Source organism: Lissotriton vulgaris, chromosome 2_1 (assembly GCF_964263255.1).
Source record: "Lissotriton vulgaris chromosome 2_1, aLisVul1.2, whole genome shotgun sequence".
In the NCBI taxonomy this organism is placed as follows: Eukaryota; Metazoa; Chordata; class Amphibia; order Caudata; family Salamandridae; genus Lissotriton; species Lissotriton vulgaris.
This window is the reverse complement of record NC_141687.1, coordinates 722,859,462-722,886,166: the sequence shown is the minus strand read 5'-3', so window position 1 is coordinate 722,886,166 and position 26,705 is coordinate 722,859,462. Positions and strand designations below refer to the sequence as shown.

General features: G+C 47.0%; 1 protein-coding gene across 4 annotated transcripts in view; it reads right to left on the bottom strand.

Annotated features, from left to right (window-relative positions):
- Positions 1 to 26,705, bottom strand: part of STK33 (serine/threonine kinase 33) — a 1,296,925-nt gene that overhangs the window by 1,093,967 nt on the left and 176,253 nt on the right. For 2 of the 4 annotated variants that reach the window (XM_086956010.1, XM_086956011.1), the window contains exon 3: positions 5,411 to 5,458. The exons of the other annotated variants lie outside the window; for them this stretch is intronic. In XM_086956010.1, coding sequence (XP_086812136.1) covers positions 5,411 to 5,458 — 48 coding nt within the window. The remainder of the gene's footprint in view (positions 1 to 5,410; positions 5,459 to 26,705) is intronic. 4 annotated transcript variants of the gene reach the window in all.

The window sequence follows — 26,705 nt, the reverse complement described above, 5'->3', positions numbered from 1 at the left end:
TTTTCGTGCTGCTCTGCCTTCTGCGATACGTGATGCATTCACGCCGCGAGCGAGTCCAATTTTGAGTTTATCGCACGCAGACTGACCTTCACATCACACAGCATTGCCTTCATATCGTCTTCTTGGTCAGAGTCCATCTGCGTTTCTGGCACTATTGTTGGTGGCGCCAGTTCCATGTCCTGTTGTCTTGTGGAATGTTTATCAAAGCACAGCTAGGTCTGATTGTTGTCTGTTTTCCCAATTGTTGGCCCCCTTCTGGTTGTGCATAGCTAATAGCCCCGATTACAGCCAGCCCACTCGGGTCGTTTTTGGAGTATGTTTATGTGGTCACTTTTATGCCAACTCTCTGTTGTGCTGCTCCCGCACCTCACAGTGCTGCACGCTCTGCTATCGGCTGCCACAGCCGTCTCCGCCTGCTGCCCAGGAGGAAAGGCAGACACAGCCACAGACATGCCTCAGACACGCCACTCCTCAGATCGCTTGCCGGCAGGGTCCTCCAGACGGTCGCGGCTCCTTACACGCTTCCCCCAGCACCACAGGATCACTTCTGTGTTGACTGCCGCCACCTCCACAGTCACTGTACGGGTTCCCAGCAGGGATGTAGACGGCTCCGGCACTACCCGCAGGTATTCCCCGGTAAGTAGCGGTTACAGATGCGCTGTTGATTACTCCCTGTAGCGCGCTCCCCGGGCTGAGGATAGGCCGCGGGACCACAAGGCAGGTCTCTGCGGCAATCCTCAGCACTCCGCTGCTTCAAACCCACCAGGGTGTGCCACAGTTATAGACACACATGATCGCCCTCGTTTTAGGCTGGGATCGGTGGTATATCGCCAGAGAAATGTCGGATGATATGCACGGCCGGCAGAGCCTCTCTGCCAAGCGGCTATTTTGCAGCTTGGAACGGTCACGCCCCATGTGTTCCTAAACTTAACCCTGTACTGTTCAGTTATTAAAACAAACCCCTCTATGAGGGCACTCTTCAAGACGGAGAAATTATCTGCATCTTCCTCCCTAACAGTGAGAAGTTTTTCTCAACCTTTGCTAGCAAAGGAGAGCCACAGGATAGCTGTCCACTGCCCTTGGGGGACCTTCTGAATTTGACAAATGTTACAGGCCCTCTCTAAAGATGTAATTCATTTAAGGATGTCATACAATTCCAGCTCAAGCAGGGGCACCCTCACACTTATAATAAAGCATCCTGCCCTCAGGACTGAAGGGCCTGCCAGAGGGGTGACTTATAGGTTTAAAGTGCAGTGACCTCAGATAGAAGGAAACTTATATCTGTTGTGAGAGGTGCAAGTAACAACTCACACAGGCTACTATGGCAGGCCTGTAGTCACAGTTTAAATAGATTTCCATGAGTGGCAAAATACATGCTGCAGCCCATTGGAGACCCTGGTACTAGGTACCTTAGTATCATATACTGGGGACTTACAAGGCTACACCGGTAACCAATTGTAGATGTACAAAAGTACTTACCATGGTCAATTTAGGGAGAAAGCACAGTGACCGGGGTCCTGATTAGCAGGATACCAGTCAGACTAAGTCAAGAACATACTGACACCAAGCTAAATGTGGGGGTAACCATGAAAGCAGAGCCTACTTTCCTACAGTTGCATCCACAAAAAGTTGAAATTTAAAATATACTCACAAATGTCGGACATAGGTGGAGAAAAGGGTGGCCACATTTAAAAAGATGGGAAATCCTACTGGATACCAGCATTGTAATATCTAGATGACAGACATTATATGAAAATTTCACTAACATGGTCTGCAGTTTTTAGAACAGGGCAACACTGTATGAATGGATGATCTACTGGTATTTAACTCCAACAATCTGAGAAACTTGTATATCAATACAAAGAGAAAATGTTAGAGAAGTCATGTGATACTGAGCTCCCTGTTATGCCTTGCTATATCTATTTGTGTTTCCCCTCTTTGATTCCTTTTCTGAGGACGAATGTGGTGACAAATCAGTACAGTTGATGGATGATGCCGGGGAAAGCAGCTGAATTAAGCTGTATATGCTAATTTGTTATTCATTGGGCCTGTGGCATAAATATTTTCAAAAAATGACTGTTAGATGTCCTATCCCCCCTCATAGTTAACATGCTGGTATTGAGGTGGGTGACTCGTGTGCCCATTCTAAGATGGCCACCATGATGCTTTATGAGTCACACTTTCACACTATCATGCTATACTTGTGCCTTTAGGAGTTGTGGAATGCGGAAAATATCGATTTCGAGATTGAATAGAGCATTAAGGGACATTTAGGCTCTTGTCTAACATGTAAAGAGATGGGTTATGACTTTCTCCGAAGATGACATCACGGCGTGCTGATAATAGGCAAATAAACAAAGACATCCTGGTAAATTTGAGAAATACCATTACACTTGGTTAAATGATTCCAGCTTTCCAAAGGGGTCTATAGTCATTGTCACGAGTACCACCATTGATTCGCAACCCGTACCAAGATGGCGGACACGTCCTCTCGCGAGAGCGGGCGTAATCGGTACAGGATTTCGAACGGAGGTAGCGTTTAATACCAGCGTCAGCACAGCGCTGGGCAACAGGCGGAGACAAGGCGAGTTGGTCTCTCTAGATCGGGAAGGAGAGGGGGCCTGTAGAGCAATCCATGTGGGTTCCGACTAGCTGCTGGACTGTGGCACGTATTAGTGCTGGTACATTTTCACATATGGAAGGTATGTACCTTTTTGAATTGAAATGTTTGCCTCTTCATATTCAGAAATCGACTAGAGATTTGGGGCGACTCACAGGAGGAGTTGTTCCTGCATTTAATCCAATCCTTACGGCCGGTAGGAGACACCTTGGCCACCTAAGGGTAAATATGAAATCTCTTGTACATTTCTCTATACAGTTGGTGTGTCTACTTAAAACCGTTTTTTATGGGCAGTTTGTAAAGACGCTATATGTTTGTGTTTTTTTGACAGTCTTGATGAATGGTGTGCCCAGCATTGATGCAGTGGCAACAAAATTACTGCCCTGAAGAAATTGCCTAAATTATACAAGGCAATGAAACATGTTGGTTTGTGGTTTGGGGTTATATAATTAATAACCACACCCTGCTTTTTAAACAGATAGGCTGCACGAAGAAAAAGAATAAAAGTTATAAATACGTGCAGTTCCTATCTTCCTTTGCATTACACTCCCTGTATGTTGTTTATTTTGCACCCTTTTTTCCACTGCACTTATTTGCACTTACACATCTACTTTCTTTGGACACATTTCTTTAAAGCTTGATGACTTTCCGATGATGAGAACAGGGCTACACTGGTGAGTACCGACCAGGTTCCCCGATGGTGGTTCGCCCGTGAGGGGTCATCTCGCTTTTCTACACTTTTTTTAACAGTAGCTACACATTGTTGTATGTTGTCCATTGATAACGACTGTTGTAGATGGGATGGAGGCCTTTTAAAATTGGCGTGTTAACGGTATACTCTCTACCCCAATTGTCCTTAAGGAAGGAGAGATACTTGTAAAAGATTGCAACACGACGTACATTTGTATAGAAAACTGCCTAAGTGGACCAGGTCATCGTTGTTTGCATGACTAAATGAGTGGAGGGCGACCTGTGTCCTGTTCTTCCCTCTGTGCTCCTTATTGTTTTTATGGGATGCAGGGGGACAAATTGTATATTTAGTGATCATTCCTTGGGATCAACATCTTTTTGAAGGAAATGCTGATGATGAAGCGAGATTGAGAAATAAAATGCGTTTTCACTCGCTAAGTTATACTTCCATAATGAATTAATAATATTAATGAGATTATGCATGATTTGTACTAATTCAACCTAGTTTAAAAATGCATTTTCACGAACATGAGGGGATTAACATTATGTGCTCTTTCTTGCATCTGCGTGTACGTTGAATTAATAAACTAACCATGTCTATTTGTTTTGTCAACATTAATTGCGGCTGTTTAAATAATGGCATGTGCTTATTTTTAAATGTGCTTTCGTCTATGTCGTGTCTTTTATGTGTCAGAGACTCGTGGAGAATCCTGAGGCCCATGTGAAAAAGGTTTCTATAACTGCTGCTTAATTGTGCTTAAAAGCTAGGTAACATAAACTAATGGGTTAACATTAGTGAAGGGGGTGGGTAACAGAACAACTTTCATTACTCAAATTAATTAATGTTTTGTGTTTCTTTGCATACTAGTTCTTCGGAAAAGAGCCTGAGGCCTAGCTTTTAAATGGGTGTTTTGGAATCCTGTCATGGTGAGCTGAGCACAGCAAAAGAATGAAAAAAGAGTCTGTCATATTCATAATCGTCAGTAAACAGAATATGTGGAACTGTGCAGGATGTGCTCCGTGTTGTATATATTCCAAGGACAGGATGCAGCAGAAAAGCCAAACTGAGGAAGCAGCAAACTGTTATTTAATAAGTTGTTGCAAATACCTCGGAAGCCAATGTCGTTTGTAGACAATAGACAGACGTTTAAGAAAGCCTCACATTTGGAATGAGAAAAGGATGATCTAATGTGGACTGACGGCTGTCAGCCAATCGAATCGCTGGATGTCTTTTAAAAAGTATCCTTTTAGTTAGTTTTATATAGAGAAAAGGTATAAAACTTGGCCCCTAGGGAGGAGCTTTGCTGGCTCGTTCCTGATTCCTGAAGAGCGTGAGATGCTGACGGACTTTTGACTCACGTAAGGGAAAATCTGAACTAATGTCTTTCCTTTTAGGTTCTAATAAGTTTAGTTAGGGAAATAGGGTTTAGGGAATGAGATTCCTTTTGCTTAAATACTTTTCATGCTGATTCATTTTCGAACTGACAGTCTAATGTGCCTTTACTTAATAAAATGATGCTTATTAAATGCTAATAAAAGATGTATTAATTAAAAATGCTCTTTATTTGAAAATAAAGTTAATAAAGTAGATTTTGAAATGACAAGCTGGTCTTGGTTATTTTGAGTCTAGTTACCATCAGTTAATCCATTGCCTAGTTGATTTAATTAAATGACATTATTTTATAAACATGATGATGATAAACTGCAGTTCTATATAAATGTAAATAGTTTGTGAAAAGTTCCGATTAATTAGGTCACATGATTCAGTTGGCTAATTCTTGTCTCAGTCATTTATGGGCCTTGTGAAGAGTTTATGATTAATGGAGAGTATCATGGTGAAGGGTTGTGCTTTTGAGACAGAATTTCTTTAGGCCCGCTGGATCACTGACTTATATTAGGAATACGGCGAGACACCATGTAACTTGTGATCCAGCAACAATAATCCTAGGATTGAACCTAACATCTCCAGTGGAGATAACAAAGAATGATTGAAAGTTATTGATGCCATTGTCTGCAAAAAGGAAGGCTGTTTTTGATATAAGCAACAGGATAGTTGACAAGGAACATGCAGGGAGAGGGAAGACAGTTTTGCAAACGTACCTACAAGTTAGCCCACAAACTTCGATATGCACCAGTTCTCTGCAATCCCTTCATTTTTCCGACGATCGCATGAAGGAAACACAAAATGGGAAAGATAAGGATCAGAGCTAGGCATCCTTCTGAGCATTAAGCTGGATAGCTATTTGTGACTTGGAAAAGGACTTGTTGGAGGCTCTGGAGATGGGAGTGGGCAATTGTTAAATCTCCGAGAAATGAATAATGTCAAATATGTCAAAAGCAAAGTATTGTTATTGTACTCTGGACTGGTTGTTCTTTACTGTCTAGAAATAATAAAATAAATGTACGAAGAAATGAACAAGTTACTTACCTTCGGTAATGCTTTTTCTGGTAGATACAATATCTGCCTGTGGATTCCTCACCTTGTGAATATCCCCCTTGCGCCAGCAACATTCGGAAATTCTTTTGAAGCCTCGCGCCGACGTGGACTCGGACGTCATAGAGACAAGACATCGCTCGCAACTCCGCTGACGTCACCGACGCCTACAATAGGCCCACGCCGGCGTGATGACATCAGTTCCGCCCTTTTTTCCGTGCCATCGAGGCACACGGACGGACCAATGACAGTAGATATATACAAAGTATACACAGTATACAATAGTCAAGGCAAAACACACAGTGTAAAGCAAATGCAGGAAAGCAATTGATACATTTCCTTGACAACAAAATAAATATACATTACAGTACAATAACTGGCATAGACGAGTGGACAACGGGGAGGCGGGTGGGTCAGTGAGGAATCCACAGGCAGATATTGTATCTACCAGAAAAAGCGTTACCGAAGGTAAGTAACTTGTTCTTCTGATAGATACATCTGCCGTGTGGATTCCTCACCTTGTGAATAGAGTCCCACAGCAGTCCCCACTCCCGGAGGAGGGTGTCCACTCTTCTAAACCAGGAAATCCTGAAGGACAGAGCGCGCAAAGTGGCCGTCCCTCCTGACTTCGGTATCCAAGCAGTAATGCTTCGCGAAAGTGTGGAGGGAAGACCAAGTTGCCGCCCTACAAATATCCTAAACAGGCACACCTCTAGCCAACGCAGAGGTCGAAGACTTAGCTCTTGTAGAATGAGCCCTTATACCCTCTGGAGGTTCCATACCGGCCAAAGAGTAGCAGATCTTAATGCAGAGAACGATCTATCTTGATAGGGTTCTTTTATGGACCCCCTTCCCCTTCTTGCAACCAGCAAACCCAACGAAAAGCTGGTACTCCAAACGAAAATCCTTGGATCTGTCCAAGTAAAAGGAAACCGCCCTCTTAGGGTCCAGACGGTGCAGTCTCTCTTCCTCCTTAGAAGGGTGAGGGGGAGGATAAAAGGAAGGTAGGGTAATGGACTGACCCAAATGGAAAGGAGTCACCACCTTAGGCAGAAAAGCAGCCCTGGTCCTGAGAACCATTCGATCAGCATGAATGGTCAGGAAAGGGGGCTTGGAACTTAGAGCTTGAAGCTCACTTACCCTCCTTGCCGAGGTTATTGCAACGAGGAAGACAGTTTTAAATGTAAGAAGCCTCATGGGACATTTGTGAAGAGGCTCAAATGGAGCACACATCAGAAAGGACAAAACAAGATTTAAATCCCACTGAGGCACAATAAAAGGTGAAGGAGGGAACTTATTTGTGAGGCCCTTCAAAAATCTCAAGACCACGGGAGACTTAAAAAGAGACGGCTGGTCAGGCAAGCAGAGAAAAGCTGACAGCGCCGAAAGGTAGCCCTTCACAGTAGCAACAGCAAGTCCCTGTTGCGCAAGAGAAAGGGCAAACTGGAGAACTTCAGACAAATGGGCCCTCACAGGGTCAATAGACTTTTCCCTACACCACTCAACAAATTTCGACCATCTATAAGAATAGATGGACCTAGTGGAGTCACGCCTGGCGGATAAGATAACATCCACAACGTCAGGCGGAGGGAAAAGAAATTCAGGTTGCCCCGCTCAATCTCCAGGCATGAAGGTGTAATGTCTGGAGGTGGGGGTGTAGAACCTGCCCCTCCATCTGAGAGAGGAGGTCTGCCCTGAGAGGGAGACGGAGCGGCCGGTGAGAGGAGAGGTGGAGAAGATCTGAGTACCACACCCTTCTTGGCCAATCCGGGGCGACCAATATAACTTCGGCCCGGTCTTGGCGAATCTTCCTCAGAACCAGAGGAATCAAGGGTATGGGAGGAAACGCGTAAAGGAGTTGATTTCCCCAACTCAACTGAAACGCGTCCCCCAAGGCTCCTTGCATCGGATACTGGAGGCTGCAGAATGACGGGCAGTGAGCATTCTCGCAAGTGGCAAACAGGTCCACCCGAGGAGTCCCCCACATCCGAAAGATGTCGCGAACCACCTCCGGGTGAATCCTCCACTCGTGGTCGGCAGAGAACTGCCGACTGAGACCGTCTGCTCGAACGTTCAGAACTCCGGCCAGATGATTTGCCATCAGACAAATCTGATGGTCCTGAACCCAGGACCAGAGACGCAGAGCCTCTCTGCAGAGACACTGCGACCCCACTCCTCCCTGTTTGTTGATGTACCACATCGCGGTCGTGTTGTCCGTCAGGACTTGAACTGACTGACCGCGAAGGGAAGGAAGGAAGGCCTTGAGCGCCAAACGAATCGCCCGCAATTCCAGAAGGTTGATGTGAAGCAACCTTTCCTCTGGAGACCAAAGACCCTTGACCTCCAGATCCCCCAGATGAGCACCCCACCCTAGAGTGGATGCATCCGATATCATTGTGGCCACCGGAGGAGGCAGATGAAAAGGCTTCCCCTGAGACAGGTTGCCTTCCACGCCCCACCAAGACAGATCCGCAGCAGTTTCTCTGGAGATCTTCACTGACTCCCTGAGATCTCCGTTGTGCTGATACCACTGCCTGTGGAGGCACCACTGGAGTGCCCTCATGTGCCAGCGTGCATGGTTGTCCAGGAGAATGCAAGAAGCCATCAGACCGAGCAGGCGAAGGACCTTCAGGACCGGAACAACCGCTCCACTGTAAAATAAAGGGACCATTTCCTGTATGTCGCGAATCCTTTGAGGAGGAGGGAATGCACAACATACAGTTGTGTCCAGTACAGCACCAATGAACAGGTAGCGCTGGGAGGGCACCAGGTGAGATTTGGGTGCATTTATCGAAAAACCCAACCTGTACAACAACTGGGTTGTCTCCTGCAGATGATGAAGCACAATCTCCGACGACTCCGCTTTGATCAGCCAGTCGGCCAGATAGGGGAATACAGGAATCCCCGACCTTCTGAGATGCGCCGCCACCACCGCCATCACCTTGGTGAAGACTCGAGGCGCAGTAGTAAGTCGAAACGGAAGGACCGCAAACTGATAGTGCTGCGACCCCACCGTAAAACGGAGATACTTCCTGTGCGACTTCAGGATGGGAATGTGGAAATACGCATCCTGCAAGTCGAGCGACACCATCCAGTCTTCTTCCAGCAGAGCTTGAAGAACCTGAGCAAGGATGAGCATCTTGAATTTCTCCTGCTTTAGGTAAAAATTCATGATCCTGAGATCCAGGATAGGACAAAGCCTGCCATCCTTCTTGGGAATCAGGAAATACCGGGAGTAGCATCCCTTACCCCTTTCCCGCTCTGGGACCACCTCTATCGCACCTTTCCTCAATAGAGTTTGGACTTCCTCCTGAAGGAGAAACAGATGTTCCTCTGAGCAATACCCTTGGCAAGGAGGGTAATTGGGAGGGAATTCCCGAAAGGGAAGGGCATACCCATTTTCTACGAGATTGAGAACCCAAAGATCTGATGTAACCGATTCCCAATCTCGTAGAAAGTGGGTAAGCCGGCCCCCCACTAGGCCTACATGATCCTGAATGGCGGATCTAGGGCTGCTTTTCTGTGGCTGGGGGGTTGGTGGAGGAGGAGGAGGAATTGGGCTGACGCCCTCGAGGACGTGCTCTCTGCTTCCCCCTGTATGATCTATACAAGGTATTCTGCTGCTGCTGCTGTTGTTGCTGCTGCTGTCCTTGTCTATATGAACGAAAGGAGCGGCCAAAACCTCTAAATTTCCTGGTCGTAGAACCTCTGACTTGAAGGCCAAGAGATCTAGCCGTTGCCCTGCTGTCCTTGAATCTTTCCAAGGCCGCATCTGCTTTCCTTCCAAAGAGCCCCTCACCATCGAAAGGCAAATCCAATAAAGCAGATTGCACATCAGTTGAAAAATCAGATGACTTCAACCAGGCTGAACGCCTAGTGGCAACCGCCGTGCCCATGATCCTAGCCACTGAATCCGTAGTATCAAGCCCGCTTTGGATGACTTGACGGGCAGCCGCTTGAGAGTCAGACAAGGCTTCCTCAAAGTCTTTTCTGCTATCCTCAGGAACCTTAGGGATTAATGAACGCATAGAGTCCATTAGACCATGAATGTATCTTCCCATAAGGCAAGTGGCATTAGAAGATTTCAGTGCCATACTAGCCGAAGAAAAAGTCTTTTTAGCAATTTGGTCCTGTTTCTTGGCCTCTTTGTCGCCAGGCACCTGCGGAAAAGCCCCAATCAACTTTTTAGAACATGCAGCCTGAATCACCAAGCTCTCAGGAGACGGGTGTGATGACAAGAATGCAGGGTCCTCAGGAGCCACCCTATATCTCCTAGCCACGTTTTTGGAAACTGCAGGAGCAGAAAAGGCTTTTTCCAAACCTCCATAATGGGTTCCTTTAAGGCATCATTAAATGGAAGTAAAGGCTCCACTGCTGAACTTGGAGAATGAAGAACCTCAGTCAGTAAATTCGACTTAAATTCGACAGTAGACAAAGAAAAACCCAAAAGTCCAGCTGCCTTCTTCATGACTACATGATACGGTTGAACATCCCTGGAGGGTGTATCAGATCCCGAAGGCAAAGACCATTCCGGGGAAAACTCGAGACCACTTGCCTCTGCCAGGTCGTCGAAACTGCCCCCATCCAGCTCACCTTCCTCCATGTCAGAAGAAGACTCATCAACCCTCTGTTGTTCAAGCAGACGTTGAGCTTCTCTTCGAGACCTGAATTTAACTCGAAGTGCAGCCGAATCCAAAGCCGAATCCGACGGCGCCGGAGCCGACTTCGGAACCGAATCCGAGGGCTTGGAAGGAGGATCCATAGACTTGCTTGGAGCCGGTGACGTCGGAGCCGGAGGCATCGACTTCAGGCGGGCCGTCGTCAATACCGGCGTCGACCCTGGTGGAGCTTGGTACTGCCACAGCGGAGTTGGGGTTGGCATGAACGGCATGAATGGTGCCGGAGCATATGAGTGAGGAACACCCAAATTAAAGGACATAGGACCCATGGGACCCGAAGGCGCACCAGAGGGGAACCATGATCTAGAGAAAACACCATACATCGCGTTCAAAAACGCGGAAGGGTCCTGACCTGGTGTCGGGAATGGTGGATGCTCAGGATGACCACGAGGTAGGTTTGAATCTGTTTCTTCAACAGGATTCGAAGACTCTCCCTCAACAGGAACTCCATCGGCGTCATCCGGAGTCGGAGAATGAGCCGGAGAAGGAGCCGGAGTCGGATCCGGAACCGGAGTCGGAGAATGGGCCACCGACTCCAAAGGAGAAGCCTCACCTTCATGATCCGAAACTTGTGGAGGAATCACCTTCGACTTCACCCTCCTGGGAGACCTTCATCTTGAACCAGACTTATCCCCTAAATGATGACGGGATTCATGCCTCCTCTTCTTATGCTTTTTCCGAGAACCGGAAGCGTGGTCAGACGAAGACTTCGAGGCCGACGCCTCACGGGACCTCGACCTGGATCTCGACTTCGATCTCTTTGAGTGCTTCGAAGACTTTTTAACCTTACTCGCTTTCAGCTTGGCCACAAGGAGCTTCGACTCCCTCTCTCGAAGAGCCTTCGGATTCATCTTCTGGCACGATGAACACCCTTCAACGTCGTAATCCGAGCTCAAACACCATATGCAGTCTTGGTGAGGGTCCGTAACGGACATCTTCCCACATTCTCTACAAGGCTTAAACCCTGTCTTCTTTGTTGACATGACAACACGAGCAAAAAGGTCAGAGAATGGAGAATCGAGGAAACAAAGTAATAGGATACTAGAAGCTACAGAGTAACCCGTTAAACCGTTAGCGTCGATGACGCGGAAAAAAGGGAACTGATGTCATCACTCCGGCGTGGGCCTATTGTAGGCGTTGGTGACGTCAGCGGAGTAGCGAGCGATGTCGTGTCTCTATGACGTCCGAGTCCACGTCGGCGCGAGGCTACAAAAGAATTTCCGAATGTTGCTGGCGCAAGGGGGATATTCACAATGTGAGGAATCCACACGGCAGATGTATCTATCAGAAAAAGTGGATAACCAAAGTCAAATTATGGTTTACAGTTGAAGGCCACCCTGGCAAGAATCGTTGTCCTGACAGAGAAGCACACAATCATAATTTGAGGAATAAACTACAACTCTCTGGCTTTTATACCTGGAGCCAGTTTAGCAGTTCTTTAAAGCAAAAAAAAAAAAAAGACTCCGGGAATAAATTTCCATTCTTCCTTCAGTGCTGAGTTTTGCTGCTTTCGAAGTGTACGAGATCAGGATACAACCACTGTAATGTGGTGATAATGATGATGAGGCACTATTATTTGAGGGGATAGAAAAACTGACACAAACTTTCACTATTCAGACACCAAATTATCATCATAATCAAACTTTATTTGGTTGTTACAACCATTAAAGTGCATAGGTGTACAATACGCTAAGTTCAGTAATACAAAATTGTCGTGTTACGTATTTTAAGCCAAAATGGATGACAATAAATAGCAACAGCTAACTTGATAAAACCAGACAAAAAACAGAAAACAGGTTGATAAACGTATTCTCACAAAGTAGGACGAAAAGGCATACATACAAACGTCCATACCTATAGTTTAAAAATCTAAAAATACAAGAAAAATGTTTTAAATGTATAAAAGTACAAAACTCCTTTATCTTTGAGATTAATTTAGCAAATAATATCTTGGATCTAGAGCAACAATTCCTATTAAGTACTACTTTACTGAAGCCATGAGACAAAAAGGAATGGGACCTTGGTGGGAAAATTGCATCAAAGGGGACTCAGTTTTAATGCAAAGAGGCGAAATAGAGCCATAAAAATGTACAAAAAAGTGCTAATGCATAACATACAAAATTGAATATTGCACAAGTTCTCAGTAATTTGATCATAATTCCTATATATATAATTCCTATATTTATTTATTTATACCGAAGATATAAAATTCAGACTATTAGATTAGAATTTAGTCTGATGGTGTACTTCGATCATTTTTATGCACCACCTCCTAATTTATTTATTTATTTATTCCATTTGTATGGTGCAACAGCTACCCTGAGGGTTTCCCCGCGCCTTGGATCGGTACAGAACCAGGCGGAGTGAGCTTATTATTCTTGATTCTTAATTTTGGTTGAAAAGCCATGCCTTGATACCTTTCCGGAATGTTATATAGTTGGGTTCCAGGCGCAGTTTTAGCGGGATAGAATTCCACAGAACTGCCGCCATATATCCGAAGGAGCGTCCGCCCATTCGTGCTCGTTTAAATCTCGGAACAACAAATATCGCCAGATGTGTTGATCGAAGATTTCGAGCTGGAATGTATTTATGAACCAATCTGCACAGGTACGCTGGTGCTTCCCCTGTGTTTATTTTGAACATATAACATAACGCTTTAAACTTAGCTCTGTTACCCATCTTCAGCCAATGTAGATTACACAAATGTTCAGAGACATGCGACCTCCCAGGTAGATGTAAAAGCACCCTAGCTGCCGCATTTTGGACGACCTGTAGCCGTCGCGTGATCTCTTTGTTGGCACCAAGGAAAAGAATGTTCCCATAATCCAGCCTAGAGCCGATCAAGGCCTGAACTAAAGTTCTTTGCGCCTCTTCAGGAAGTTGCCACAAAATGTTCCTTAGCCATTTTAGGATGGCGAAACAGACTGAAGCTGTTTTAGCAGCTTGAGCACGCATCGTCAGTTTGTCATCAATTATTACTCCTAGATTTCTGGACGACGGAACTGCTGCTGGGGGAGGGCCCATTTCTGAGGGCCAATGTGTTGGTCCCCAAAGCTCTTTTTGTTCTCCAAAAATTAGCAGTTCCGTTTTATCTCCATTTAATTTTATTTCTTGGAGTGCATCCACTTTGCCATGTTCTGTAACCCATAGCGGAGAGAGGAGATGTTATTTTTATCAATTGTCGACCGGGAAAACACCAATTGTGTATCGTCTGCGTACGAAAAGATAGTAAGACCAAATCTTTCCGCTATGCTCACTAAAGGGGTAATATAAATATTAAATAGTAGCGGGCTCAGGATGGACCCTTGTGGGACTCCATAAGGGGAGATTAGAGTATTGGAGACGTTATTTTTAGAGAAGACCTGATAAGATCTATCTGACAGAAAGTTTCCTAGCCAATCTAACGCTGAGCCTCTTACCCCTATTCCCTCTAGGGTTTCAGGTAGCATTTCATGAGATATGGTGTCGAAGGCGGCGCTCAAGTCTAGAAGAATGAGTGCCACCGTGCCACCATTGTCGAGCTTTTGACGTATAGTTTCCGTAACTCCTAGTAGGGTGGATTCAGTAGAGTGCCCGGCTCTAAAACCCGACTGAGAGGGGTGCAGTAGCTTATTGGTGTTAATAAACTCCGCCAACTGTCTATTAACATGTTTTTCTAAAATTTTAGGAAACATAGGGAGAAGCGATACAGGTCTAAAATTAGAGAAAATCTCTGGATCACAATTTGCTTTTTTCAGTAGTGGTACTACCATGGCGTGCTTCCATTCAGTTGGCACTACCGCTTCCCTTAACACCTTCAATGCTAAGGCAAATCCTCCAGAGTGCTGATCTCCCTTGAATCCCATTGTTCATGACGAGCTCAGCTCGTCAGGAGCACACGAGCAGTGTACTGCATGACGAGCTGAGCTCGTCATGAGCATGGACGGGGTTAATGATGCGTTTAACAGTATTCTGATGACATTTAGTGTATCAGGATCTTGTTGTTTAAAAATGCCAGCTGGCATGGGGTCCTTGGGGGAACCTGACCTAATGCTATGAAGAGTTTCTACAAATGTGCGCTGGTCAAAAGCCTGCAGACTGTCAGTAATTTCCCAGGATTGTCTGCCAGCTCGCTAGTCCCACTGGGACTCGGGGCTACTGATGGGGTTAGGTTAGGAACATCATCACCACCAAGGGTTGAGTAGTAGATGTTGGCTATTTTATCATTAAAATACTTCGCAAGGCAATTACATAGCGTTGAGGACAGCGTTGGGGGTTCTGGGTGAGTCGTAGCGCCTGCTAAGTCCTTTAGAACCTTAAATAGGGTTCTGGAATTGTTTTGTGCCTCTAAGATGGTGCTTTTAATAAAATCTCCCTTGTTATTTTACATAACAGATGGTAGGCCTTTAAAGCTTGCTTGTATGTATCCTTACTGGCCGCATCATAATCTTTCTTCCATTGTCTCTCCAGCTTTTTGCATTTGCTTTTTTCTGTTTTTAGCCTTTCGGAGAACCAAGGGACTAGAGGTCTGTCGGATATCCGCTTATTCCTCTTGAGTGGAATAACTGTCTCTACAGCTTTGGCTAACCAGTTATTAATTTTGTCCTGATCCCTGACTTTGAGGTCGTCAAGGTTTAGTTTAGGTCTAGAGTTTGTTAGCTGGGAGTTCAGGTCATCTATATTCAGTTTTTTCCAATTTCTGAAGCAAGAATTCTCAGGCTTATCCAAAGCTTTAGTTTCGGGCAACCTGATTTCAAATACAATCAAATGATGGTCGGACCATAGTAAGGGTAGCGCAGGCTCGCATATAAGGTTATCAAAGATGGCAAAGATCGGGTCTAATTGATGGCCTGCTATGTGAGTGGGACCTGTATTACATAAATGTACGTTGAGGGACTCTAGGTCAGCTAGGAGGTTAAGAACCATAGGACAGTTATGGTCATCGAAGTGCAGATTAAAATCTCCTAAAATCGAGAAAATGGACGCTTCTAACAGAAAAGGGGAGATGAACTCAGGAAGAGCTGCCACCTATTCTCCAGCGGCCCCAGGGGAGCAAAAAATCAAAATACCCGTAAAAGTAATTTGTGTTGTGAGAGTAAGTTTGAAAAGACCTGCTTCGCAAGTGGCCAGAGTTAGGTCTTCCCATTTACAAGAAATTTTTTTATTGAAAATAATTCCAATACCCCCCCGCCCCCAAGTTTGACTCATCCTATCTCTTCTGACAAGGGTATAGTTTGGCGGTAGAGCTATAGCAATATCCGGGCCAGAGCTGGCATTCGGTGCAAAAGGGGGTGGTGATGGACGGAGCATCTGAATCAATCAAAAACTCACACCCAGTCAAAAGATCTGGGTTTAATCCATCACCGTTCTTTAGCCCACTCTGCTACCCCAATTCAGACATGGCTATATGCAAATCAGTCTGACCCTGTGCCTCATGGGAAACGTCCTGCCCGAACTGCCAAGCCAGGTCTTCCCTGGACCGGAAAAAAGCTTCCGAGGACAGTTTCTGGCATTCCAGCCGTCTTCAGCCCGGCTTGCTTGAATCCAGTGGCAAAGTGAGCAAGGGACTCACGTCTGAGCATACCCTGCCACTTATGGCAGCCAAAAGCGGTACAAAAGTGGGTGGTGATGGATGGAGCATCTGAATCAATCAAACACTCACACCCAGTCAAAAGATCTGGGTTTAATCCATCACCGTTCTTTAGCCCACTCTGCCACCCTAGTTCAGACATGGCTATATGCAAATCAGTCTGACCCTGTGCCTCATGGGAACAGTCCAGCCCGAACTGCCAAGCCATGTCTTCCCTGGACCGGAAACAAGCTTCCGAGGACCGGTTTCTGGCATTCCAGCCCGGCTTGCTTGAATCCAGTGGCATTCAGCCATGTTTCAGTAAGAAACATAGCGTCCGGTTGAAGCTCCATCAATAAATTAAAAATATCCTCCTTATGTTTCGGAAGAGATCTACAATTTGTGCTGATGAATGTAAAATGATTAAATACATCGCTATTTGACTTAGTATTATTTTCCTTGTGAATCCAACCGTTCTCTCCTGTTATTCCTAACTCTGAGTGGGAGAAGGAGAATGCGCATTCATTGCATTGGAGCGTGCGGTCCTCAGGGTTCAGAATATCAGTGTTGGTGACCCTTGGGTCTTAGCCTATACAGTTATCTCTGTGAATATGTGACCGATTTTATAATTTGGGCAGGGGTGGTGGCCCCTGGTCCCGGGTGGGCGCAGACGGGCTTGCCTTTGGCACGCCTTCGGCACGCCCGCTGCGCACGTCCGCTGCACGTTGAACACATAGCCTGATTATATGTTGTTCCGGCAGTGTTCCCGCCCCCGACCTCTACCCCGGAAGAATGTCGCTGCCCCGCCTTCAATCCCTCCACATCAAGCGGGAAAACCTGTGGTGGACCGGGGAGCCGGCGGACAGGACTACGGGTGTCTGGAGGATCTGGGCGAGGCAGTAAGTGCTTTTTAAAACAACAAAAAGTTATTGGAATAGTGCATCTAAAATCATCGTTCCATTAAAAGATAAGGCGATCCGACCAATGTGTAAAATAGCAATGTCTCACTCACAAGACTATTCCTGCCACCTGGTGTAAGAACAATCCAGCAAGTGCTTACTCAAAGCTCGCTTTTCTACTGTTCCGGCAGTGTTCCCGCCCCCGACCTCTACCCCGGATGAATGTCGCTGACCGCCTTCACTCCCTCCACATCAAGCGGGAAAACCCGTGGTGGACCGGGGAGTTGGCGGACAGGACTGCGGTGTGTAAAATAGCAATGTCTCACTCACACGACTATTCCTGGCACCTGGTGTAAGAACAATCCCTAATAAGCCACATTCTCCCCAGTAATGTGGCCACTGCACAAACTACTAAAGGCATTGTGTCTGTTCTGAGGATGCGCAATGCTTCTAAATGACATCAAGTTCCCAGTTATCTATAGGCTGAGGCTAGCCTTTTAGATCTCGGGTTTTTGTATAATGGACTTGCAAAGAGAAAATGCTTGGTCGTCTCCTCAGCCTCAGAGCAGCATGGACAGTGACGTAATGTGGCTGAAGAGCCCCTGTTCCATGACGCTGTGAACGATTTCAGGGGGAGGCATCCAAACCTGAATGGGATACATACATTTCTTGCTTGAGGGATAGTGATGAAATCCATGTAAGGTTCAAACACACCATGCAGCTTGAACTCCACAAATGCTATTGTGAGGCGACCTACCTGTGTGATGGCTGTCTCCACCACCCAATTCCAGTAATAAGACTTAACCCACTCTCTACTAGGCAGGAAGCTGGTATCTGTTACTTCCCACAAGTTCCCCAGACCTATTGCAGAGAGTAATGTCTTGATGTTACTGTTCCAGCCAATTTTTTTGAAGCGATCAAGCTTAAAGACTTCTTCAAGGGCAGTTGCATAAGTTATCATTTTTTGTTCAGTATTTATTTTAACGAATTGACAGTGCTTTCTTTATACTTTGCAAATTACTTAGTCTCACGCAGTTGTCCGTTACACACTTTTGGATAATAAACTTAGGCACCATGTGTTCACCTACTTTTGCACTGAGCATGTTTCCTGCATACATCTGAATTCTATGGCAGGACCTGGAGGCGAGGATTATGCTGTCCTTTCTTCATTTTATTCCACATCTGCCATGTTAACCAGTAACCACAATAATAAACTTCATTTCCCATAACCCCCAGGCAAGAAACTGAAGTTCATAAAAAATCAGTCCAATATCCAATCAGGGAGTGTAATGCCCTAGAAGCCGCCTTGTACCTTATCTGTTGCCGTCTTCCTATGCTGCTGACTGCTGTACAAATTAAGTGACGGACTCCGGTTCATTTTGTTTTCTTTCATGATTGTTGTTTGATGTGTTTACGTTTTCCTTCCACAAAGGTGTTTTCCCCACAGTTGATAGCGGGTACAGGAACCATGCACCGCTCCTTTGAAGGGCGATCTTGTAGGTGTTCGTTGGGATTACCCTTGACAGAGGGTTGCAGGGCCTCAGTACGTGGCAGTCTGCCTGCCACTTGAGCGCGCCCACTGTTCTGTGTCGCAACGCAAGGCCTTGTACCACACTGCCGCAGCAGAGCGTGCGTCAGTTCCCCATTTTGCTGAGCGCCACCGCCCGCGGCGTGCTTGACAATTATACTGCCCATCCCTCCTGGAGCTTGAAAACCTGGCAGGGTAAGACCTCCCGGGAGCGTTCACTCCTGTTATTGAGGCAGATTGTTAACAAACAAGGTATGAAGTTCCTAGTTAGAACGGCAGGAAAAGGTCGGTGATAGTGATATGTGTACCCTTGTGTGTTTGTGTATACATGGTTCAGGAGACAGTATTCCTCCTTATTGCTTAGGGCAAGTATGTTGGACCTATGAAATAAAAGCCCGTTGTTTCTCCTCTTTGGAATAATGGAGGCAGACTGCCCAGGTGAATAGTGTTCCTTGTAAAGCCTGTTTTGACTCTTCCAGGGCATTTGCCTGCCTAGCCCTAAACTGTGGGGCCTAGTGAGTCTCACAACCCCTCATGGAGCCTATATATAGCTACATATATTACCATTTATAGACGTTTTCAGTCTGGTGCCTGTTGGTTTCTATATGACCATTATTAGCCCTGACTTCAGGTTTGACTGCAGTCAGCGGATGATCTCTCGGGGTCCCCTCCCGATTATTCTCGCTTACCTGGTAGGTGGCCACTACAATACTCCTCTACCTATCTACCTGCACCTACTTGTAACTGCAGGAGTATAGAGGAATATAGAGTATTATGAGGAGGAGGAAGGCATGTAATACTTTCCCGTCACAGATGATTTCTGAGATGCAGTGGATGTCTCAGACGCGATAGCCCCTCAGGAGAAGATAATCATTGAGATGGCGAAAGGGTCCTACATACATTGCAATGAGGGAAGAACTTCCTGGGCATTGGCCCAAGAACGTCCCAAGCAGGCTTCTGCCTTCCACGCTGAGAACCTGCGCAAAAGTCAGCATGACTCTTGGGTGGACATGGACGCATTAGCCAGGCTAAAGCAGGCGCTTTTTGGCGCTAATACTGCCCCACAGTCCAATGTCCCCGATTTTGCACTCCCAGTAAAGTTGTGCCTCATTCTACCCTGCTCCTTCCTCAGACGATTCCCATACTGGTTCAGAAAATGACTATGAGCAGGGCAGATCCTGGAAGCCGTCTTTTCAACCCCCTTCTGGGTCATAGTTCACTAGTGAGTTTCATACGGAATCCCAGTCAGACCTTCTGGACCCCGATGACCTGATGCACCCCCGCTCCTTGGAGTGGACTTCATGTATAAGGTGGCCAAGTATGTGGTCTACAGACTACGGAAGACTCTGGATTAGGAGGTCTGTAACCGCCTTAGGACTGAATGTCCATGTCCGTCTTTGGACGGTAAAGTGGCCCTTACGTCGGACATAGATGAGCGCATGGCCACCTTTCTGGCAAAATATATCAAGGACCCTAAGAAGTGCATTGAACACTCCAGCCGGTCGTGCCAAGTCAAACTCCAAATGTCATTGGCCCACACATGAAGATCTTTGAAATGGCGGAAGATGCCATGACCTCTGGGGCTCTTATCCCACCTGATGTGCTTCCAGCTTGGCCCAACAGGCCATCCTATTTCTGGGGAATGCTAACTGCGCCATTTCCATCAAGAGTCTCAGGTCTTTATTGATTAAAATTGACCTTAAGCACGAAGCATTAGCAACCTTGGAGGTGGACCAAGTGGCTCAAGGGGGCTCTTTGGAGGCCCATTTATCAAAGAGCTCGGCAAGTTTGTTTCCACTTTCAACTCTCTCGGCAAGGCCCAATCGACAGTCAAACGTATATTTAATGCACTTGTTTTCTCTGGGGCCATACATGGTAGGGGGATCTTGGCTGGCTGTTCCCAATACTCCTTCTCAGGCAGTTGTCAAGCTTCCCGGCGAGGACTATGGCAAGACTCCTCTCGATTTGGGGGATTCTACCCTACCAGAGGGCAGTTGTGCCACAGAGGTCAATATAACGGTGCCCCTGGAGCAGAAGCCAATGCAAATTCCCATAGTGAGTTTTTCTTTTGTCTCATGCATGCGCTTGGTGGGTCGCCTAGCACACTTCTTGCACAGTTGGCGAACACCCACCTTAGACGCCTGGATGCTACAAACAAGACAGAGGTTCCATATAGAGTTCTAAGGGTCACCTTTTCAGCCAACACACCCATCCCTTTCTCGAGGGTGGAGGCCTCGCTGATTCAGCGGGAGGTTCAGGAGCTTCTGGCGAAAGGCAATTTGTCACTTATAAGCAATCTATTTTTGGTCCAGAAGCAGGATGGTAGTCGGGACCTGTGATCAATCTCCGGGAAGTGGCTGGCTTATCGATACTTCAAGATGGACGTATTCACCTCCTCTGAGACTTGCTTCGCCCCAACGACACGCTGGCCCAGTTGGACTTGAAAGACGCTCATCTCAGAGTGCCTATTTTTCCACTGCACAGGCGTATCCCCCAATTTCAATGGCGGGGGCAAACTTTTGAGTTCACCTCTCTACCTTTCGGCCTGGTTCTGAAAGCAGTCATCGAGAGTTTGAGGGCATCCGGTATACGCATGATAGTACACCTGGACGACATGCTGTTGATGGCCCAATGCCCAAAGGTGCCATCTTGACACCTTCAGATGGGAGTAAATGGCCTGCAGTTCCTAGGGTTTGTCATAAACCAAGCAAAGTCCACTCTGATCCCTGCGTGCTCCATCACCTTTCTAGTGTTTGTGATAGATTCAGCGCTGACTCCTAAGGCTTCCTTTCAGGAAGATAGCAAAAATGAGACACGAAGTTAGGAGAACACTGGTGAAACAGAGGGCCTCCCTCCGCCAGATAGCCAGGGTGGTAGGTCTCTTGTTATCTTCAATTTAGGCTATTTTACGGGGCCCCTCTATCTATCGGGCCTCACAACAGCTGAAAGCATCTCACCTTCACCGGGGTCTCACTTACTCCCAGTTTATTCCTCTGTTGGAGAAGGCCAAGAAAGAGCTTCGGGGGTGGCTATCCCACAAGGAGGCGTGGAATAGGCATGCAATTTTTGGCTGGCATCTGGACCTGGTCATCGAGGCTCGCTGTGGGCAATTCGCCACAGGTGGAGTATGGTCCGTCAAGGAACAATCCCTTCACATCAACTGCCTGGAATTGATGGCAGGTTCCTTTGCAGTCATATGCTGTACCAGGGACCGAGTGTAGACGTGCGACCTACTATATAGACAATATGGCGACGGTCCGTTACATTAGCCATCTAGGAGGCACTCAGTGGAGGGCTAGCTCTACTGTAACATAGGACTTTTAGGGTATTGCCCTGGACACCATGTCTCTGTGATGGCAGAACATTCCCAGTCTCGGCCAACCTAGGAGCGGATTAGCACTCTCGCCATCTCAGGGATTTTAGCTGGTGGAAACTTCTTCCAACAATGTTTCAGACCCTGTTCTCCATCTAGGGTACATTCATGATCAGCTTGTTTGCTTCCCGACTCGACCACCAGCTTCCCAAGTACTTCAGCTGGAAACCAGACCCGAAGACAGTGGCGACCGAAACATACCTGCAGGGTTGGTCTTTGCCTTCAGAACCCAGGTACTCGGTCCTCTGGGACGTGAATAAGGTTTAAAATGTTCTATCCTCATGGTCACGTAACGGATACCTCTCCCTGAAGCAGTTATCAGCTAAGTTAGCCATTCTGTTGTGCCTTATCTCCTGCAGGAGGGTGTCTGATGTTCGAGCCCTAGCCATCACAGGAAGGTTTTTCAGTCTGGAAGGAGTTACCTTCCATGTTGTCAGACAAACAAAATGTAAATCTTGAGTGATTTTTTTGCCTCCCTTTTCGGAGATGCTAAAATGGTGCGTTGTCAGATGTATCAAGGCATATGAGAGGATGATAGCAGAGCTTCGTCCCAACAGAGAGAAGCAACTTTTAATTGCTTTGAGAAAGCCTTTTCGAGCAGTCTCTTCACCGACCATAGGAAGATGGGTGCGGTGGATCATGTAGGAAGTGGGAACGGACACCAAGATGTTTGGGGCAGACTCCACTTGGGGATCAATTGCTACCAAAGGTTCTGTTCGAGGAGCCCTCTTGAAGAATATTTTGAATGCAGCGGACTGGTCTTCCTAATCAACATTTAAAAGGTTTTATTTCAAACCAGTCTCCTCCATGGCGGCTCTAGTAGTGGACAAGCTTTGAACTACCGGGTCCTGCCATAGAAGGAACAATTCGCAACAGAAAGTTTCAATCCTATTAAGGACTCAGAAGCGAGGATTAAATCACCCTTGCATAAGTGATGGCCCACCAGGGTTCTTGGATCTAGTATGAGCGTACGTAAAGTGCTTTCCGGTGATTTCTGCTGTATGGTATACTTCTAACTTGATTCCTGGTCAAGTGTGTACAGGGATTGAATCCTTGGTATGATCTTTACTGTATTTTTATGGTTGGCACATTTATGTGCAAATATTTTGCTTATTGTTGTTGACATTGGGTATTGTTTCCGAGGTTCACCAGTGCTCTTTATATCACAGGAACTGATTCTTCGAAACAAGAATGAGAACTTCCACGATCGGCTCAGTTGCAAAAATAAAGAGGGCAACAGACAAGGGGACTTATACGGCATGATGCTCCCTGATTGGATATTGGACTGATTTTCTTTTTATTAACTTCAGTTTGTTCCCTGGGGGTTATAGGAAAGGATGTTTTTTTATTATTGTGATTACTGGTGAACATGGTTGCTGTGAAATAAAATGAAGAAACTGCAGCATAATCCTCGCCTCCGAGTCCTTAAGAGAGTCTTTAATAGAATTGAAACTTACTGTTATGACAACGAGGAACTTTTTCATTCCCTGCTAATGAATGGTTTATATTGAAATGGGCATGACTGTTTCTTTTGTTAGGAGACAGCATAGTTGATTAACTATAGAACACCCTTCAAATTAATCCTTTTTTCTTTTACTTATCAGACCCTCCAGGATTTCGCGGTAGGCCGCGAAATCGGCACTTTAGTAAAAATGCCACGATTTTTACAAAAGTGGCCGCGAAATTTTGGATCAACAAAGGTTACCATGCTCTTCTTTTATGTTAATTATATTAAAATGTGACAGAGCAGGCATCTCGTCTAGCTCAAGGCTCAAATCTGGAACCTTTTTTTAATTTTTGCCGTGATACTTGTGTCCTCTGTAGTTTTAGTCCTTAAACAGTAGTATTAGTAATACATGTTTTATTGCCTAACATACAATTACGAATTCCAAACATTCAATTTACATCGGAAGTGCAGTTTTGAAAGATACAACTAAAATCAATCTTCACTTTGACTAAGGCAAGCACAGCAGGTATCTTTGGCCTAATGGTCAAAGTGACTCACAGGTTCGAATCCTGCGGATTCCACTCTGCCTGCCATCCTTCTGGGGTTGGCAAACTGTGTAGTGCTATGCAGCACCAAGATACCCCTTGAGGTAAATATGTGCTTTACAAATGAAATTTACGTCACATAACATAACCAGGGCCTCTGGAATTACGCAGCTGTGGAGGACAAATTAGGTGGGAAGGTTGACTAAGTTATCAGGCAAGCAAAGGAAAATTAAGCGGCTCCTTCGGTGAAAGTATTGTCTCGCTAAGTTGTGATTTTAGCACACATACAGCCTGATTCATGAAAACCGAAATCTACGATTTTTAAATTGCGATTAATACCGACTCGCAATTTAGAATTCGCAGAACGGCATTCATCAAAATCTGCGATAAAATAAAGCGAATCGCAAGCGGCCGCAAAAGGCGATAGCGATTTTTCAAAATCGCAGAAAAATCGCTAAATCCGTCCAATTCTGTGTAGGAATAGCGATCTCGCAATTTGCGAGATCGCAAAATGCGATCTCGCAAATAGCGTGATCGCAAAAACGGGACGTCGCATTTCGAGCACAGTGATGACATCACAACCAGGAAGCAGGCGGTTCCCACCCCCATTTACAACACTGAGGCAGAGATCGAAGCTGCATCACACAGAGCACCTCTCTGAACACCTCCAGACTTGGAAATTTTTGACATTTGAGACTGCAGCAATGGCAGAGGATGCAGCAGCAGGGCCCAGTGACCCCGGGCGCAAGCGTAAGCTGAAATTTTCCAAGCAGGAGCTGGAGCACCTAATAGATGGAGTCTGCCAAAACCACACCAAACTATTCGGCAAGGACTCCAGGAGGGTGCCAGAGGCCGAGAAACGGCGACTGTAGCTGGGGATCCGCGCCAGAGTCAACGCTGTGGGGGTGACACAGAGGTCCATAGACAACCTAAAAAAGAGGTGGTACGACCTCTGAGGTCATGCCAAGGAGAGGGTGGCAGAGAGGCTGGGCGAGAGCCGTGCAACTGGAGGTGGAGATCCAACAGTCCCTCCCAACACCCCCCTGGAGGATCGTGTGGAGGACACACTGCAGCGTGAGGCATGTGTTGGGGTCATCCCTCTGGACTCATCCCGACCCACCCAAGACAGCCAAGGTAAGTGGCATGCGACTGCGACCCTGTCCCCTAACAATGGCCATGACCCTATAGCCTCCAATAATCAACCCCAGTCATGCAACCCATGCACATTAGGATATGCCCAAATGCATTGTGGGACATGTAGTCTGCCCACAATGTACAAAAACTCCAATGCAGCCAGACATGTCCCAAAGTACGCAATGCCACAGCCAGTCAGGGAATGTCAGCCAGCATGCATGTAGCAACTGCACATATGAAAGATACATGCAATTAATCTACGTCCACTTTTCATCAGAGGGGCGCAGACAACAACAGCAGCGACAGCGTTAGGCTGCAGATAGATGAGGCAGCAGAGGAGGTGCTAACATCCACACAACCAGCTCCATCAGGCGCTGCTCCATTGCCAGCTGCAAGGCCACCACCATCAGCGCCAGCTCCATCAGGCACTGCTCCATTGCCAGCTGCAAGACCACCACCATCAGCGCCAGCTCCATCAGGCGCTGCTCCATTGCCAGCTGCAAGACCACCACCATCAGCGCCAGCTCCATCAGGCGCTGCACCATTAGCAGCTGCAACACCACCACCAGCGGCAACCTCAACATCAGGTGCTGCTAGACCGGCGACACTGCGCACACCCACTGTGGCCAGCCAGCACAGCAGACATGGCAGGGAACGGCAGCAGAGCACAGCACGCACCGGCAGGAGGGGGATGGATGTGCGTGTGCCAGGGCTCAGTATTGAGCGCCGCATGCTGCGCATCCATCGATTGCAGGCACAATGCCAAGGTGCAATCCAACTCCAGCTGCACAACATAGGCAGAAATGTTGCAAATGTGTCGGATAGAATTGAGCGGATGACAACTGCCATGGAGGCAAACACAGCGGCCATCATCTCGCAGCGCAACATCGCCCGCCGCCGCCACCGCCAGCTATTCACGCGCCTATCTGCCTACACGCATTCCTACTAAGTGATAGGTAATGCCACCTCCCAGCTGTCACGCCGGTCCCTGGCAATGCAGCAGCAGAGGGTGCAATGCTGCGAGGATGTGGCGCGTGTACTGGAGCAGGTGACCAGTGCTGTACTGGCACTACATCCAACTGGCCCAGCCAATGGTGGTGGGGACGACACTAGTGAGGGGACCTCGAGTGTCAGCAGCCTGTCTGCCTCACAGGTCGGTGTCCTACGCTGCAGCAGCAGGCCCAGTGCGGGTTCACGTGCCCTCCCTGAAGATGAGCCTGAGAGGCGATTGGGTGCCGGTGGCCGGTCGTCCCCTTCCGACTCACTGCCAGAGATCACTACAGGTATCCGGCGCTTGGTAGCAATGCTGTGTAGTATTGCACACACAGCCACAATGCGGCAGCAGACATCAGGACTGTAGTACATGGCCCCACCAGTCTTGTGCAGTATGCGGAATCTGCTCTTCAGTAGCCCAAATGTCCTCTGAATGCAATTCCTTGTGCATATGTGTGCTACATTGTAACGCCGTTGCTGTGGAGTAGCAGGGTTGAGGTATCGGGTGAGGAGGTATTCACGGAGGGCGTAGCCACTGTCACCTGAATGAGAGGAGCAGAGGGTGAGTGCCTGTGCAGCGCAGCTACTTCATCACAGTGTAACATTGTGGGCCAAGTGTACTTACCAAGTAGGTGTCCTTCACCAAAGTCTCCCCTGGCCAGTCGTGTGTGGAGGCCGCAGTGCTGGAATATGAAGGAGGCATGTGTGCTCCCCGGGTACTGTGCCACTATGTCCGTGATGTACGTCTTAGCATTGCACACCATCTGGATGTTGAGGGAGTGGTAAAACTTGTGGTTGCGGTACATGTACTCCGT